Below are 19,258 nucleotides of genomic sequence, written 5' to 3' on the forward strand. Positions count from 1 at the left end.
ACAGGTCACGTCTACCGTCAGGCCTCCGCTAGAGACGGGATACACGGAGTACCGATAAACACGTCTCTTTCATGGAAATGGGTGTAGCTTGTTTGGCCTCTAGTGGTCACAGGCTGTACTTCATCTCATGGAGGTGATTAATTGAGAGAGATCCAGTCCAGGATTTAGAGCAGCAGCAGCAGGGCTAGAAAGAACCAGGCCATGTTTATAAAGATGTATTGTGAATCACTCTGCTGATTAACAGCACCTGTTACTTCTTGTTATATGTTTGTCCAGAGCAGGGGGTCATTGCTCCCAATGCCTAAAAGAGGCTGGGTGATAGGTGGGGAATGTGAGGATTACTTTGTGTTCTCTGGAGTGTATCCTTACTGTGGAAAATCCAATATTCCCTAACTTAAGAATTGCCATGCTGTTACCTTGAGGTCGATCCTATTAGGTCCGAAGGATGCAAGGTAACATTTGGGTGGCAATTTCAGGCATTTAAACTCACCCGATTCAGCCCGATCTCGTAGCCATCACTGGGCCGAAATTGATTCAAATTGCTCGCACCCCTATGGAGGCGCGAGTGCTTTAAAGGAAATTCAGTCTGCCGTAAAGTGTGCCCGGTGCTGTGATGATTCGCACCTAATAGGATCGGTCCCCTTGTATGCGGTCTTTTTTTTTTTTATGTGCAAACAATTACATTCATTTTTTTATGATGTTATGTGGTTCCTTATTTTACACTTTGTTAGTATGGTCTTTGAGGACGGTTCCCTGGGATTTGCTTGAACTCTTCAGTTATGTTTGATTCAAGTATATACTTTTTCATTCAGGCACTGGCCGGAGGGGAGGGGAGGGGGGGGTGGCTTCCAGGAACCGATTATCGGTGCACGAGCCTGGAGTACTTCTTATGTGTCTCGGCCAGATGTCATACAGTGTATAGAGAATTAATACAGTCAATTAGAAAAAAAAACGAGCGCTCGCTTATGTTCCAAACCTCTAACTCTGCCAGAAAGCAGAAGTAGCATCGGAAACGCAAGACACTGGGGGAGAGGAGTCAAGGCCAAAGGAGGGGTAAAGGGATTAAGTTGTGCAAAGCGACCAATCAGCTTCTTCTATTTATCTAGCACATTGGTGCCAATTGGTTGCCTCGGGCAAACGTTCGCCTTTCTCTCTCAGCAGGGCAAATCCCCTACATGCATCAGACGCTCTCCATCCCCCGCAGCAGGTTCCCCAGTATGAATTGGTTTATGGGCTGGATGCTCAGCGTTAGTGGCTGTGATTTCACAGTCACTCTGTATGGTAGCCTATAGGGACTCTGTCCTTAAGATGTGGGAGGAGCTTGCCCTGTACCGAAGCGGGGAATAATATTTGACAATTTATCCCAGCTACACTAGGATGGGACGTCCGGCTAATTCCTTGTTATATTTCTGAATATTTGCATTTTGTGGTCCTCTAAAATGGTGAATTGAAAACCTCAAACACCAAACCATCCTATGGATAAGTTACAAAGAGACAAATACAGACTCCATATACTGCAGCTAAGTGTATATCGGCACGCTGTAGACCAGTCATTGATTTAAAAAAAAAAAAAAACCCGCAATGTACGACTTTAGCTGCTCAGATCTCATTACATAATAATGCTTATCGGACGCACGGCCTTATAAAAAGAGGAGTGTGGAACCTTTCCTATACACCGATATTAAGCTGCGGCACTCCACCGAATGCGGAAGATTTACCTATCCCAGCTTTGTCCACTCAGAAACAATTATCCTTCATTATGGACGTAATTCTCCCGGCAGTGCCCACTTACAAACATCAAATTACGACTTCAATATAAAGTGGCTTTATGGATTACAATTCAGAGCAGACGAGAGCAATTTTCAAATCTATTTAGACAATAATGTGCAGTTACAAAATACTGTGTTGGATTGTACGATAGATCATATTCAGGGTAATGAGTTCAGAGTCCTTGTACAAATGGGGACTTTGTACTGTAAAGTATGCAATGTTTTCTAAGTCGGGTACATACAACGTCTATGAGATGCCCAATTAAAATTCTCCATTTAACTAAAATGCCAGGATGTGCAGTAATGGAGCCCTCCAATTGGGATCAAACGCCATCAAAAACCTCCAACCGAGAGGTAAGAGGTCACAGATCCCAGCAATGAGAGGACTGTCAGCCAGCAGCTATGGGGCAGTAATGGGAACACACACATTTCTGTTCAAGTTCGGTACGGATGTGACTCCTCACAAGCCCAAAGACTTCTGCACCGTCTGCCTGGCGATCCTGTTAAACTGCTCACGGTCATCTCTCCACATCTTTGAGGCGTCCACGTTCGCTCCGCTTTCGTCATTGGGTTCTGCAAGAGGTAACGGAAGAAGTAAAAAATATGTCCATCATTAGTTACAGCTTCTTTTGAATACTCCTTTCAGATCGTAAACACGGGTCGGACCTGGGACTGAACCAGCACCATCCCGGATCCGGCGCATTCACATTAAACCTGGGTTGCCCATTATACAGAGGGTGACCAGGGGTAAACCCTTCTTGTAACCCGGGTTAAATTGCAGACAGAGGTAATGGTTAGCCATTTACACTGTATATGTGTTTGTTTTAGTAATTGCAGTTGCTTACGCTCATTCCCTATCTAATACGGACAACATATTTCATTGGAATCTGGATTTCCCATTTAAAGCAATTAGACCCAAGACAGTCAATGCTGAATAAGCCAGAGTGTGCAGTAATATTATTCTCTCACTTATAAGGTTTCCCAAATCAGATGTAACCGCTTACATCCAAGCGGACATTCAAGTTCAATCATTAGAAGACAATGAGACATATCTCACTAAAGGATGAGCGATTTAGTTAGGAGACCGAAGCTGGGTATACACTGAGCGTTATGTTACCCGATCCGGCATATAGGACCGACATATCGTTCACATCGGCACATATTACGCGCGATGAGTGGGTGCCTGTGTTCACCGGTTTGATGTGACGCTAGTCTCCTTTAAGATGCCAATGAAGGACAGGACAGGATTGTTCCGTTCTTCATTGTTCCAGCGTTCACACACAATCTGGTCTCACGAGCAATTGTTCCGATGTCAGAACAAATACCCGTAGCTGCAGGGAGTACCCAGCTCTAAGAAAAGGGGCAATTTATCTAGTAAAGGCAGACGACTTTGAATCTGGTCACACAATAATATACATAAATCACTATAGCATAAAGTAAAATAATATTCAAAAGGTTTGGTAAATCCCCCCTATGTAAGACAGAGCGTTACCTGCCAGCATGCTGACAACGGACAGCAGGATCTTCTCTACGCTCTGCACAGGACTCCAGCGTTCTGCGCTGCTCTCATACCCCATCGGGTCATCTCCTGGAGCATGTAGGATGGAGATGCACACCCTGCCGTCTGGGTATACTGCAACACAGGAAGGGTACACATAAATACAGGGAGTAACGCACAGTGTAATCGCCTGATAACTGGTGGGGTCGGAGGGAAAAACAGTCTACCAGGTCTTCTTACAAAGAACAAGAGTATTTATTTTCACAACTTAGAATTTCAAGAGGAAACATCTGTAGACATCTGTCTAAAGGCCCCCATACACTGGGGAGATGTATCTCAGCGATTGGTTGCATGCGTTTTGTTTGCAATGTGGGAGGGACCTTCCTGGGGGACAGGAGCGCATAGGATACATTGTATGTGGTCCTTTTGCGATCCTAGCAGGGGTTCCGGGCTGCAATGAATATTTACGTCAGCCAGCCAGATCTGCGAATGAGATGCAAGGCACACGGGAGCGCGCATGGCATTGCAATCGCACCAAAACCACCTGCGATGTGCCAGTTTTCATGAGATCAGTCACAGCAATGCGTTACAATCACAGGCCATATCCCACCAGTGTATGGGGGCCTTAGGACAGATCGTAGCTGCTGGGTGCCTTGGCGAACGCAATCATAATCAAGAAATTGTTACAATATTGTTTAAATGGAGTTTTACATTTTATTAAATAACAATTTCCATTCTTGTCTTGTACTTTGTTTGGGTTCCTCTGCTCGCATACAAGCCAAGATCCCTTGTGATCACTTTGCCGCTGTACTGGTCTGTGGATAACGGTAATCCCATCCCAATAGACCACAGAGTATTGCTAAATGTACATAGGTCCTTGGCTATAGGATAGGGTAAGACTCCTGTTATACAGAGCAAATCATGGGGAGAGAAACCCAACAACGTAATTACTAGTGGGATGGGCGAGGATTTACTATTGTTCTTCGGTCAGATATAGATGGTGATTATTGGTTTATTACAGCCATGATCTACCACCTCTCCTTATAAAGACAAACACTGTAAATGTTGTATAAATGCACTGGAGTGCATATTGTGTGTACACACTAGATATGAACGATATATCATTATCGTTCATACGGCCAACAATGGATCCTCTAGTGTGTATGGGTCGTTATATTGCTGGGCCCAAACACCCCAGGAAGTGCTTAGTAAATAAGCCCCAAAGTGTAGCATAGTCTCCATGTGCACGTGTGCGACTGAGTCCTTTACACAAACAAAGAGGGAGATGAGAGTTTTCCTTGCGTGTTGGTCTGTTTGGCCACTTACTGTTTGGGTGAAACATCTCACAGGTAAACCTCATTTTTGGTGGACTCAGTGGATAATCTAGAGGGAAACTGAGGATTGCTGGGAATACGCCACATTCAAAACACGTGTCTTCTGGGCCCCTGCAGAGGAAGACATGGTGGTTAGAACAATAGAAGGATTCTTGGGACTGACAAATTAGGCAGGGTCCCCTTTCCCCTTCTTGAACCCCGAGCATGCCTGGTGAGACCTCCGGTGTCGGTAGCACTGGCCGCGCTGCTCAGCCTCTATATTGCTTCTAAGGAACGGTGAACTTTGTTTATGACAAATTATACTGGACAGACTCCTATCCGGGGCCCCTTTCTGTCTGGGCCTGGGACAGAGTCCCAGCCCTCGAGAGCTACCAACAGTACACATTTTCCAGACAACCTAGCTGCTGCACTCATTAATCACTGACACATTTTAAAAGATCCACAGATGGAGCTAATTAGCTCACTTGTGATTCTGTGAGGAGACCTGCAAAACATGCACTGTTGGTAGCTCTCGAGGACTAGGGTCGGCTACCCCAGCCATAGGAGTATGCTAAAACTAAAAGACACAAAACTCCTTGCACCTCAACACTTGCAGCGAGATACGGTCACTAGGTCTTTAAGAGGACGGTTGACTGTCGACAGTCAAAAGGTCGACATGGTGTTTCTCACTTGTTTTTTTTTGCCGACAGGAGGTATTTGATGCCCTACCATCCACTAGGGTGTGGTGGGAGAATAGAATAGTGTGCCGAGCGCAACAAACCATGCGAGGGGACGCAGTGCATTTCTCAGTGTCCATGTCGACTGTGTTGACATTCGGGATAAAAAAATAAATAAAACATTTTGACCTTTTGACTGTTGACCTTGCCCATGACCTGTCATCCTAACCCCATGTCGACCTTGATGCATGTCCACCTAATCAGGTTGACCTTCCTCTTGTTGACCCTATGACCCATACCCCTTGCAGTAGTAAAGTGCACGTCTGCCCACACTTCCACCAAATGAATCACTCCCAAATGTCAAAGTTATTCATTTGGGACCTGGCACCAAAGCACTCGAAAAGGGGACAGGGCTTCGGGTAGGTGTGACCTCAGATGAAGGGGTGAGGCCTAGTGTCACCACCCCTGTTATTATTTTGGGAATGAAAAGGGACGCCCACCGGAGCCATCAAACACTCATTTGCAGCATCGTACACAGTTGCAGCCTCTACACAACGAGGACTAAAGCTAAGGGTTGGTCTATGGCTATGCAGACTGGACACGGATGTAGCGATGCAGGCACCATGTTATTATACATACGAGCAGTGGCGGTTTTTACCTATGGGCTGCAGCCCCCCCCCCCCCCCCCTGTCTCTGCCTAAAGTGAAGCCAGATGCAGTCTGTGAGACTTCACTGTGACTGGCAGTGACTTCCTATTGGCCAGTCACTCAAGGCATCCCATCGGGGGGTGTTCGCTCCCTCCGGGATCGCGCTCTCTGCGCAAATGGGTTCTGCGCATGCATAGTATCGCTGACCATACTGTGCATGCGCCGGAACCCATCAAGCCTTGGGCCAGTGCATGCGCAGTATGTATGCGCTGGCCCCGTGCAGGGGACCAGAGGCAGTGGAGCGCGGTGGCAGCGGAGGGGAGGGGGGGGGAGGGGGAGACACATATTGCGGCAGCCCCCCTCCACCAAAAAAACAGTAAGAGCTGCTACTGCATACGAGTATGCCGCATTCAGCAGACACACACCCCGAACAAGGCCATGACGCCCTTCCATTTTCCCAACCGCGCCAGTGCCTCCAAACAGTCTCCATTTTCCATGATTTCCTCCTTACGAGTGAGATCACAGAAGCCCCTTCACGTATGTGCAGTGTAAATCGCACACATGCCGTCGGGTGATCGGCCAGTGGGTTTCAATCAATTAGCAAAAGTTTTTGTTTTTTTAAATGGTTGTCACGGGGGTAAATTTACTAAGATGATCGTTCTATTAAAGATGGGATGTTGTGCATAGCAACCTAAAAATCCCACAATGGATTTCATTCTTTGCAGGATTAACTTGTCCCAATGTGGCCTCTGCCTGTATGCAAACAGCAAATCAGACAAGCGGGGGAATAGTCACCAATCAAGTCGCGACTGCGGCGTTACTAAATATGGAAATCACTGTGCGCCCCCGAAAAAAATGGGAGCTCCAAAATTAGAAATGCCGATTTGAGGTAGTCGCAGCAAACGTGTGCCACTTTTCTAAGAAACAGGACCAGGAAACGATGCATTAAAAAAGGTTGGGAACCCGCCTTCTACCGCAGAAGCATTTGAATGTTCGATAAGGCGGCGCCTCCTCAACGCAATATAGAAAAATTCCTGTTTGAGCAACATTTTAACATCGCCTACTAAAACATGTAGAAAAGACATCATAGATTTGAAAGTCTGACGTGAAAGTGGCGGTCACAGCAGCCCTAGCCAGACAGCGGGCCTCATGTGCCGCACCGCCACTTCTGCAGAGCTGCTGACTGATCTACACAGCACAGAAACAGAAATCACACAACGTTAAGGCTGCAGGGGACAATCGTTCTGACCTCCGACCTTACATGTCTAGCGTATTGTAAAGTGTCTGCTAGACAAGAAAATTACATGTGTGTGTAAGAGCGATCACTTTAATGTGTTTGTCAATTAGCAAACCACAGAAAAACTCTGGAATTGGGGTTTAACGTTACTTGGAAATCTGCATGCAGGCTACACAATGGTGTATTGGGACAGACCAAGGTACAGTTACATACTGCAAGCAGCGGATCAGCTGGGATAACCCAATGTGATTCAACGGATTCTAGTCAGACACTATATAACGCATACAAGATATCGTACTGTATATGGCCTTATGTGTACCCGGCTTAAAATGTTTCCAATAAAGAACGACTTCTTGAATATATTAGGAAGTAATTATTAGAGAACATTAATCCAAACTATACCGGCTGCAGCAAACCAATAGGAAGTCTCAGCAGCGAGTATCGGGGAGCCATACGAAACAGTTGAGCAAGATGAAAATCCTGGTGTTCCATAGAATATATATATTTTTTAATGCTCACAAAACTCCATACTTTCATTATGACGGAATATATAATCACACCATGAGTCAAAAAACTATGCCCAGCACCAAATCCGATGGAATCTTTTATGTTTGCAGGATTCTAATCGCGGAGACTCCAGGTGTGAATTCACGGCCTGATGAAGTCTATTATTCATGTCACCGGCTCATTGATAGTGAAGTCCAGTCTCGCGTATTACTAATTAAAGAGGGAGAAGACTTTCTTGCTAATAAAGCACTTTAGTTTCAGTCTAAAAAAAAAAAAAAAAAAACCCGCACTTCAAAGTGTTTGATGGTTACACAGAGAACTCAGGACGAGGGGCAAAAAACAAAACATAAAAACAACACGACGTAGGGAAATCAAAGCATGGTCTAATGGCAAGGTCATGGCGCGCTGGTAATAGGCAGGGTGTGTGAGGCTATAATTGAACTATCTGCCTGCGAGGCACGTCTTAAGGGATGCGCATCATGTAAGCAGGAGGCAGCTGTGCGGGAGAACCGGCAAAAGCTTTTTACAACGGACAGAAATCTCGTATCCTAAACGGTCTACAGGTATTAGAGCTTTTTATCAACCTGGGTCCAAACTCTCGAGTGGTGGAGCGGGTGCATGGGAATAGGAGAAGCAGGGGGTTTACTAATGGTGCCCGTACACTAGTAAGATTTATCTTCAGATCTGGCTGGTTGGAACAAAAACATGGTTATGGATGAGTGACAGTTTGGCAGTTTTCCAGCATTTCCAAGCAAATGGTCAACTGTCATTTGCATGTTTTTGTTCCAACCAACCAGTCAGATCTGAAGATAAATCTGCGTGTGTATGGCCACCTTAAGAGGGGAGTTTTATTTCAGATGGGATATGTTGCTACGGGCAACCAATTAGATTCTACTTCGTCATTTAGCACCTTCTAGAACAGGGCTGGGCAACTCCAGATGGTGATGGACTACACATCCCAGGATGCTTTGCATTAGTTTTGTTATGTGGCCATGCTGAAACTGATGCAAGGCATGCTGGGATGTGTAGTTCATCAACATCTGGAGGGCCGGTGTTGCCCAGCCCTGTTCTAGAAGATAGACAGACTTGGATTGGTTGCCCGTAGCAACATCCCATCTGATATAGAACTCCGGTCTTTGTAAATAAACCCCACACAATGTTAAAATGGTATACGGCCGTTAGGTCGACACAGCAAGTGCCGACATGCATACGGTCACATGATCACTGAAGGTTGACAGGGATTCGGATGACACGTGAAATAGTTCAACATGGACGGAAGGTCAACGGTCAAAAGGTCGACATGGGTTTCTCGTCACTAGGGCGTGGAGGGAGAATAAATCGCACCCAAAGCATGGCGGTTTAGACAGTGTCCATGTTGACATGTAGACAGCTGAAAAAAAAAAAAAAAACGTTGACCTTTTGACTGTCAACCTAATGCTTCTGTCGACCTTCCATCCATGTCAACCTATTTCATGTGTCAACAAAAGCCATGTCGGCCTTCAGTGGTCAACGCAATGTATGTCGACCTATTGGTCAACCCAATGACCCATACCCGTTAAAATCAGGGTCCTTATGACTTCTGGCAAAAATAAACACTCTGTCACACATTCAGAAGATCATGCCTCTGACTACCCCAGTGGTGTCCTGTGGATCTGGCCGCGTCGGTAATGTGTCACCCATTCCCATCAAGCCGACGTAGCTTCCAGCCAGACATCTACACCGCACAGATCCACTTAGTCAGTAGCCAATGAATTTGGTTACTCTGACTGTGGGAGGAAACCCAAACACACATGGTAACCGCACACAAACTCATGGTCCAAAACCAATTGGGTTGTATCAATGTGTCCACATACATCTACCCTCTACACAATACATGTCGCATTACACAACACGGGATTGCGACGCTCGTAGCATAGTGCTGCATGGACTTTTCTATTATAGTGCACCTTATTCACAGTACAAATAGGATACACAAGCAGCTTCTGTTGATTAAAATGATATGCGGAATGCCAATATTCTGGGCCGTATTCCATGCGTCCGGTCAAGGGGGATTAGATGGCAAGGACTGCCCAAAAAAAAAAAGCCATCCTCGCCGTTTAACCTCCGTGCTGGCCACTCACCCTACTCAATGTCCGGGGGTCAGATGACCGCGAGGATTCCCACAAACTGTGAGGCTCGCGGCTAATGCAAGGACACCGCTGCATTTAGCTGCGAGCCTCACTGTTTTGGCGGCCGCACACGCCGTTTCCGCCTCACTGTAAAAACACAGAGAGAAACGGCGTGTAGACAGGGGTAAGTTGAACACTGACCTGCGAGCTGTGATGGCGAGCAATCAGCACTGTGGGCATTAGTCAATATAGCGATTGGTGGGGAACTGAGCCGGTGTGGATCGTCTCACAGACATGACTATGCTTGACTCGTGTCCATTAGCGTGCATCTTTTTTTTTTTTTTAAACATTGTGAAGGATGCACAAGCAGCTTCTGCTGATTAAAATATGCGGCATGGTTACATTCTGTGAGTGACCGTGGGTCTACATAATAAATTCTAGGTTAGTGTTTTCCATTAAAGCACTGTAACTTAGCATTTTGTACGCAGTGTCTCATACATGAGGCCGTATTCAATGCTCTTTTGCGAGCTGTGACGGCGAGCAGTGCTGATTGCTCACCATCACAGCTCGCAGGTCAGTGTTCAACTTACCCCCGTCCACACGCCGTTTCTCTCTGTGTTTTTACAGTGAGGCGGAAACGGCGTGTGCGGCCGCCAAAACAGTGAGGCTCGCAGCTAAATGCAGCGGTGTCACAGCTCGCAAAAGAGCATTGAATACGGCCCCATGTATGAGACTGTGCGTACAAAATGCTAAGTTACAGTACTTTAATGGAAAACACTAACCTAGAATTTATTATGTAGACCCACGGTCACTCACAGAATGTAACCATGCCACATATTTTAATCAGCAGAAGCTGCTTGTGCATCCTTCACAATGTTTAAAAAAAAAAAAAAAGATGCACGCTAATGGACACGAGTCAAGCATAGTCATGTCTGTGAGACGATCCACACCGGCTCAGTTCCCCACCAATCGCTATATTGACTTTGGTCCGGTTTGCTCCCAAAAAGTTTTGCGTTCACCAGTTCAAAATATAAATCTGTCCTTCTAAAGAAATTCGGGAAAAGTCATTAAGGTAATTAAAACCCAAGCTGCAGGAACAACTGTGCTTTGTAGACACATGAACTCTAAGTAACACAATAATCCCATTAACAATGCACAATTTCATCCCGAGTACAGAGGAGGAATAGGACGGATGATGCAACCGGCATAATGATTGTTTTAAAAGATATTAAAAATGTTTTAATTTCCCCTCCCTAAGGTTTTACAGGGAATTTGAAGCTGAAGCAAAAAGGCACATTACAATTCTCACAGCGGGGAATTCCTACGCGAGACGGTAAAACAAAGACCACGTCTGCGTAGAACCACTGATCCCCTGCTGCCAACACAGCTAACACTTGTACTCTTCCATCGATTTACAGGCAAGTCCTGCTCTTAGGAGGGGGCTGCAAACTACAGGCAAAGGGAGAGACAATGAGAGCGTTTGGGGATCACTTCAAGCTCAGGGGATGTATCCGCCTAAGCACGCTGAACTCACAATGGTAATGTATGCACAATAGGGTTACTGTTCTGCTTCATAACACGGCACTCACTATACAGAACTCACATGATCAAAGCTTCCCATTCAAAGAAATTCTCTTCATTAATGGGGCCTGCAAAAGAAAAAACAAACATAGAGGCTCCGTCCAATCACGTCAGCACAAGAGGCGTTTCTGCGTCGCACGCCAGAAAGAATGCGACAATATAAACGCTATTTAGCAAATAATTTACTTTTTTTTTTTTTAAATAGTATTTTAATACTTTGTTAAAAATGCCATATTGTTGTTTAACCAGGGCTATTTTTCAGCAGGCTCCAGCAGGAACTATGGCCCTTATTCTAGTTCACTCTGACAAAATATTTCTTAGATGGACAAAACCATGTGCACTGCAGGTGAGGCAGGTGTTACTTGTGCAGAGATAATTAGATTTGGGTGGGGTTTTACACCTGCCTCACCTGCAGTGCACATGGTTTTGTCCATCTAAGAAATATTTTGTCAGAAAGAGTGAACTAGAATAAGGGCCTCAGTTCCTGCTGGAGCCTGCAGAAAAATAGCCCTGTGTTTAACCCTTTGAGTGCCAAGCGAAATTGTCAAAATAGGTGTGAAAATGAAGCAAACATTTGTAGGTTACCTTATATAGGAAATACAATATTTTTTTTTGACACAACATTTATTACTTGAATTTATTTAACAAATGTGAGCGACGCCGGCATTTTTAGCAGATATTTTGCAGAGAGATGTTGGCACTCAAAGGGTTAAATCTTCACCCAAACAAAATTTTTTAATGCACCCTCGTTTTTACTTACCTGGAGCACCAGCAGACCAGGTGTGGACCTACCCGCATAATGGAGGCCGGTCTGCAAGAATTGATTCTCTATTTCTAGGAGTGGGACTATGGCAGGAGCAGGATGAGGATAAGAGCCACTTAGAAACCTCCCGAATTAGTACGACCAAAAAGGCCCAAAGCAGGACAACCCGGACTTTTTACAGCGTTTTATTGGGTTATTAACCAGCTTTTCTGAGCTAACCCGCAAAGCAAAAATCATATAAAAAGTGTCTAGAACCTCCTGCATGGAGAAACATGTACCACAAACCACAGAAACCCCACCGAGATCACCCCACAGTTCCACCCGCTGACAGTAGGATTAGAACATTTTATTTTGGTCTGGCGTTTTCTCTTCTTCTTACTTTTGGATTGATGTTGTTTTGTGGGCCCGATTCAGACAGAATTGCAGCTGGGTAATTGTGCAGAGGACTGCTTTCAGATAGTCCCCACTCAGAGAGAAAACCTGCGCTGTGCAAGTGTGCGAATGGCTTGCGATAATATCGGCAGCTGCAAATCCATTCACAACTCACTCACCACCGAATGAATTTCCCAGTTTGTGCAGTCTCTGCGCAACACTGTCCCTCTCACTGTGAGATAGAAACAGGATAATGGAGGATGACGTCACAGACCCTCCCTTAAACCGCTACGGCACGCCTGACACACCCAGAAAGTGGTCAGTTACCACCCACAAACGCCCATTTTCAATCCATTTGTGAGGGGAATAGGTTAAGTGTCAAGATGTACGAAGCTAAAAAAGTGATCAAATGGAGAGTAATAAACCTCCAGCCAATCAGCTCTTAACTGTCATGTCATAGGCTGGGTTTGAACAATGTCAGGCAGGAGCCGATTGGTTGCTGGTTTATCACATTTCACGGCTTAAGCTGGGAATACACTACTGCAATTTCTGGCAGCGGTGTATGCCCAGCCGAGGTCCCGGGCGGCAGGGTCATATGCCATATATCAAAAGTTGTCCGTTAAGTTGTGACGGATCACATGCGTCCCCTGTTCTCTGCACGGCCGGCCGACGGGAGGTGTAAGGTCAGACCCACATGCCGGCCCGACCTCCGACTCGGATCCGATGCGCACGGGACCGCGCATCGGACCTGTGGGGACATCACACTGAACAGATCTGGGCTGATTTCTCTGGCTTTCCGTCGGGAACTGGTGAAATCAGCCCAAATTGAGTTAGTGTATGGGGTACATCGCTCCCCAGATTAGAAGCGGAACTTTGTCGCTGTTTGGCCTTGCACAGGCACGCTATGTTCCGTAGCAATGCACAGCTTTTCGAAAATCCATCACCTTGTGAATTCGTACAGCAGCGATCAGCTCTGAATCAGGCCCTGTGTGCGGTCCCATATTAATTAAACAAGGTTGTATAACACAATGAACAGACCAGAAATAACCAAAATAAGTAATTTCTCTTTTTGGGCACCCGCTATTTAATTGTTGTGCATCTCGGACTCAGGTGTTGTTGGCACCCGTGATGCTCCTATCCAACTTAAAGCAGAACTGTGCAAAACACCCGGTTTGCCCAATAGCTTAGACGGGCCTGGCTGCTTTATGCACCTGAGCCTGGTGCACTTGGGCACGGCCTGTGTTGGAAATTATTGGCGCTCAGTAACGCTCGCTGACCCGCAAAATAAATTAATATTGCCCTGTTACTTTATAGCGGAGATCAGGCGTCTGCGCCAAAACAACTGAATTCAACCTCTAGAAGTTTAATAAAGGGGTCAGATAAACTCAGAAACGAAACCAAAAAAAGGGATTGCAGTCCGTTGTACACATTTTACAGACAAGGTTGGTTTGGGTCAATTTATCTAGTTTTCTATGGTTCATCCAATAATGACAACTTCTACCTAATGACTAGAACCCCAGAAAGAAATGGTAATCCCATTGCAGAATATGAATGAATCTGGGGTGCCGCTGCTAAGTCTTCGGTGTGTTCCAGTCCATGCCACAATAAGCCCCGCCCCCATACAATTCTGTCTCGTCCCACCCTGAAGTCTCTGAGTAATGGAAGGGGCCATAACGGGGATGGCGGAGGTGACCGTGACGATATTGGCTTCTAGTAAAGGCTAAGGAAGAGGTTCATTGACAAAGTTTAAGAACAAATGCAAGTTCGGATTTTCCACTGGAAGTGTTAGAACCGGTGGACCAATGCGATTCCCAGGTATCTCATGTTAGAGAATAGGGGCATCTCCATATAAGCGAGCCTCTGGCTGTCAGCAGGGTCCTGGAGTGAACCTTAGGAGCGAGATTTACAGTGAAGACGTACCTGCCACAATTCCCTCAGGTGGGTTCAGCGTCAGCTCTGTAATACAGACAGAAAGAGTGAGTGAGACATGAGTGCGTTATTTATTATCCTGCACACTTCGGCTGGAGTCAGGCGAGTTCCATCTAGAAAAACCTTGGCGTTTATAGCGAATAAATTGCTCAGTTTCGATGCTTTGAAGTGAACTGGAAGTCGTCCTCCTCATAGGGGAACAATTATGCTCAGAAAACATTACACGCAGAATCTGAGGAGATTTAGATCCAAAAACTTTTTACAACGGAAAAATAAAAAAAACAGATAGTTTAGCAGTAAGTAATAAAGTTACAGTATACAAAAAAAAAAAAAAAAAAAAACTTTTTCATTTTTAAAAAACTTTTTCACGTGGGCTACGATTGAGAAAGTATGCTAATGGTGACAGAGTGGATTGAGGTACCTTGCCACAGTGGTTCTCAACCTCGGTACTCAAGTACCCCAAACTGCGCACATTGTCCAGGTCTCCACACAGAATCACAGGTGAAATAATTAGCTCCACCTGTGATAATTTAAAGTGTGTCAGTGAATAAGGAATGCACCTGCCACGTGATCTGGAAAACATGCTCTGTTGGGGGTACTTGAGAACCGAGGTGGGGAACCACTGCCTTGCCTGAAGCATGGTGAGCAAAGAGTCATTCGAAAGGTAGACCAACTATACCCTCGCAAAAATAAAAATAAAATATAAAAAGAAAGAAAGAAAGAAAGAAAGAAAGAAAGAAAGAAAGACCACCACACACACTTGCATGTATCAACCATTCTTCATGGTTACCAACACCAACGGCTGAAATACAGCCCATCATTGTGCTAGAAGTGCCACAGCAAAGAGCGACACCTCAGGCAGGGAAGAGGAGCTGCACCGGTTTTGAAAGATGCAGGGTGCTAGAATAAAAAGTGCAAGTATACAACAAAAATACAAGTAATCACATACACTGGATCAAAATGAAGTCTTGGTCTTTATTTTTGGAACAGGTAAAACAGCATACCTGGTACACAGCATAGGCAAGTATAGTTACAGGATTGCACACCAGGTGTCACAGCATAGTTCAAACTCTTCACAATGCTCCAGTGGTCCCCGTCCTAGCCCACACCCCCGGCCTATCACCTGGGCAGATATTCCACCATCAGGAACAATGACCCTCTGCCCCAGTAACACTTAGATCAGGAAGCCACAGGTGCTGCTAATCAGCCCAACTCTGATCACATCAGTTTTCTTGCTGCTGCTGTAAAACCTGGACCGGACCCTCCACATTACTCCCATGTGTACAGATGCAGTCCCTGCCACAATACATGTAGCTTAAACGACTGTTTACAGTGGGTCATATACTATAATACACTGAAAACTTGGCTCTATATAGTGTCCTACTAGAACGATCTCAGACCGATCTCTCATTATGGCCAAATCGGAACGACATACTGGACGGAACGTTTAGGGTGTAACCGCGATTGTGCTCTCCCACCGGTCGCATGGCATCCTACGAGTGTGAACACACTTGCTGGCCGTCAAAATAGTTGGGTATGCCTTGTTCTTGCAGAATCAAGACCGTTTCTCAACGCCAACATTTTATACCATTATAATCCACAGTCCATAATGGATTATGAATCGTTATGTCGCAGTAACAAGGAAATAATAAACACACAGTGGTGTTCATTCTAGCACCCGCCATCTTTGAAAACCCATGCAGTTCCTCTTCCCTGCCTGGGGTGTCGCTGTCTGCTGTAGTGCTTCTAGCACAGTGTGGTCTGTATTTCCGATATGCAAACCAGACCTGTGCTAGAAACACCACAGCAGACAGCGACACCCCAGGCAGGGAACAGGAACTGCATGGGTTCTCAAAGATGGTCGGTGCTAGAATGAACACTACACAGACAAGCCCCCCCCCCTACCCCACATGCATTTCCTTTCTATACAGTACATTCTGCAGTTTGTGGATGCTGAAGAACAAGGTGGCTGTCACACAATGTCTCCTTAGATAATAAGCTGGCACAGAATACAGAGATTTCAAAGGCTTGAGCCCACTCTGTAACCCACATCCCATGTTTAATTGCTATGTTGAAGTTGTGCCTTGTTTACATGCATTATTAGTGTTCATGCGGTTTTCTAGCCTTCAAACCTTTCCCAGGAAACTTTGAAGTTTGGAGAGATTGCGACTTAATGGGCAGGAGGAGGATGGTGGAGGTCTGATACTGGAACAGTCAGCTGCTTGTCACTGGTCTGCGGGACAGGAGTGTCAGACCTCTGAGTCACAGGGTAGAGTGCGGCACGGCAGGACATTACACATGTGACCTCTTATTCCAGATGGGAAGCCCTCAGATATAAAGCAGTAGCCCGTGACAGATGGCTACAGGAACACGGACCTGAACTGTACAATGGTCTGAGTCAGCCCTCTAATTATACAGGGACTACAATAGACTTCTGGCCTCTCTCTGTATAACCCAGCTTACAAGGAGAGAGCGAGTCCTGCGGTATTACCCCTGTACTACATTATGTAAAAGGAACACTGAGATGTTCGTTAATTATACAGGGTGCTTCAGAATTCCCTCTGGGGTTTGGGAAGGTTATAGTTATGAAGGCATGTCCAAACTGTGGCCCTCCAGCTGTTGTGAAACTACACATCCCAGCATGCCTTGCCATAGTTTTAGCATTCCCTAACAGCAAAACTGTGGCAAGGCATGATGGGACTTGTGGTTTCACAACCGCTGCAGGGACGTAGTTTGGCCATGCCTGCTATAGAGAATCACTTCAAGTTTTAAGTAAGGAATTCGCTAGATGGCCGCACTTGTAGGACTCAGTAAAAGCACAAACAGGGCTAAGGTTGACACCTGAAATTGGTCGACATGACTAAGGTCGACAGGGTTGGAAGGTCAACCACAAGTATTAGGTCGACAATTCGACATAAGTTTTTCCCATTTTTGTCCCGAATGTCAACATAGTCGACATGGAATCTGCCAAAGTGTAAGAAAAACTAATGTCGACATTGCCATCCTAATGCTTGTGTCGACCTTGGTCCTGTCGATCTTCAGTGGTCAAACTAGTGACCATATCCCACAATTGGAGGGCAGTTTTTAACAGAAAAATGGCATTTACAGGTGTACAAAAGTCTTAGCGTGTGTTAGATTTGGCTAAATGTGAGTCCGTTGTGACAGTATGGCGATAATATCATATGAAGTACCAAACTGACTCACCTCGAGACAAGACGATTCATACGGGGAACACAGCGTTCAATGAAACTGGACCCCTGTATCATCCATGATACCTTTGAGAAAGCGAAAGGCATTAGATGGACACCAACCCCAGAAGCGGACTACAGGCTCCAGCAATCATTTGTGATCCATATCTGCCCGAACCAGCCTGAACGGACCGGATACAATTTCAATTTGTCACACCAACACCCAGTGGCAAGCCCCACTCTTTTCAAATGGACTCTCCATTCTAAGGGACTTTGGACAACAAAAGGGAAATTGATCATTCCATCAGGATCCATTTCTCCCTAGACCAAGCAAGGCGGATGGTAAATATAATTCACTCGGTTTACAGAGGCGGTCCTATCATAAAACTTCCAGGCACCGTAGGAACGGACAGTGTATTGAGCCATATCCGATTTCTGCTTATCTGCACCAATGCATCTTTTTAACTATTCTCTGTATTATATGTGTGGCTTATTAAATTGTGAAGTCAATCCAACGAGTACATTAGTTTTCATTTAATCAGCGCTGCATATTTTGTTTTTTCTTTGTATACCTGGATCATGGAACACTCAACTGTTCGGCCGGGAACGGAAATGTTGTGCAAGAAGCATTTGAGGAGACCAAGAAGTCATCTTGTCGTGCAAGTCGTGAATTGCAGATGCTGCATCCAACTGTGGTGTATTTTACACAAATACCTTCGGGTGAAACCATACCGCCTGCAACTGTTGCAAGGGCTGAGTACGCGGGATTGCAATTTTCGTTTTGTATGGACCGGTAAAACGCCATTTTCTGTTAGAAACTGGCTTCCAATCGTTTGTGCTTTCACGGAGTCCTACAAATGCTGCCATCTAATGAATTCCTTAAGTAAAAACGGATTCTCTATAGTGATCTGAAATTTTTTTTGATGCGTTCGTCACGGTTTCTATTTTTGGGGTTTTTTACTACATACCTTTCCCAAACCGCAGAGTGAATTACTAGACCCCCTGTAGGATGTTAAACTCTAAGGACACAGCTGCCAAATGGCCAAAATGAATATAAAGAGGCTGACTACACCAATCAACAAAAGTAGCCACGATAAAGAGCAAAAATCTACATTATTCACTATTTCATTCATCTCAATTATTACAATTTATGAATATGTACAATTTATTGTTTCCGAAACAGATCGGTGATCTGATCTATCGCAGCATTATCGTATCGGAATAACTGATCGAGGCGGACGCAGTAGTGATGTGTGCTGCGTCTTAGGTAGTAGCGAATCTGAGAAGGTAAATGATTCAGATGTGAGAGACCCACCTGTAGCGTCTCCATCCCACTGCGCGTGTCCAAAGACGAAGCATCAGCTCACCAGCGAAGACATCAGTACATCTATCAAACATCTGCATAACTAATGTCACTCAGATTGTTCACCGCATCGAAGGTGCCAAGGCCAGTGACACCGCGGGGCAGACGCTGGTTCCGACACATTCACAGAATAGGGAGAACTTCCATTTTTGTGCAACGCTGCACCCCAAAACGGCAGTAGTGGGTCCATTTTGTGGCAGGTTACAGCGACTCACGCAGTCAGCAATACGTCACCAATCTGCATAAAAATGGGAACAGTATCTGCCTGCGATCAGCATTACGTAAGGAATAAGGAACGTAATCCTT

At 45.4% G+C, this 19,258-nt stretch overlaps 1 protein-coding gene across 1 annotated transcript in view; it reads right to left on the reverse strand.

Annotated features, from left to right (window-relative positions):
- Positions 1 to 1,809: 1,809 nt before the first annotated feature.
- Positions 1,810 to 19,258, reverse strand: part of UBE2G2 (ubiquitin conjugating enzyme E2 G2) — a 33,134-nt gene continuing 15,685 nt past the window's right edge. Inside the window, exons 2-6 of the mRNA XM_083154415.1 lie at positions 14,393 to 14,428; positions 11,360 to 11,405; positions 4,594 to 4,712; positions 3,262 to 3,402; positions 1,810 to 2,342 (exon numbers count right to left, since the gene is read on the reverse strand). Of these exons, the coding sequence (XP_083010541.1) occupies positions 2,230 to 2,342; positions 3,262 to 3,402; positions 4,594 to 4,712; positions 11,360 to 11,405; positions 14,393 to 14,428 (455 nt within the window). The 3' untranslated portion in view covers positions 1,810 to 2,229. The remainder of the gene's footprint in view (positions 2,343 to 3,261; positions 3,403 to 4,593; positions 4,713 to 11,359; positions 11,406 to 14,392; positions 14,429 to 19,258) is intronic.

The sequence above is a fragment of the Crinia signifera genome, chromosome 7, assembly GCF_055691185.1.
Source record: "Crinia signifera chromosome 7, ASM5569118v1, whole genome shotgun sequence".
In the NCBI taxonomy this organism is placed as follows: Eukaryota; Metazoa; Chordata; class Amphibia; order Anura; family Myobatrachidae; genus Crinia; species Crinia signifera.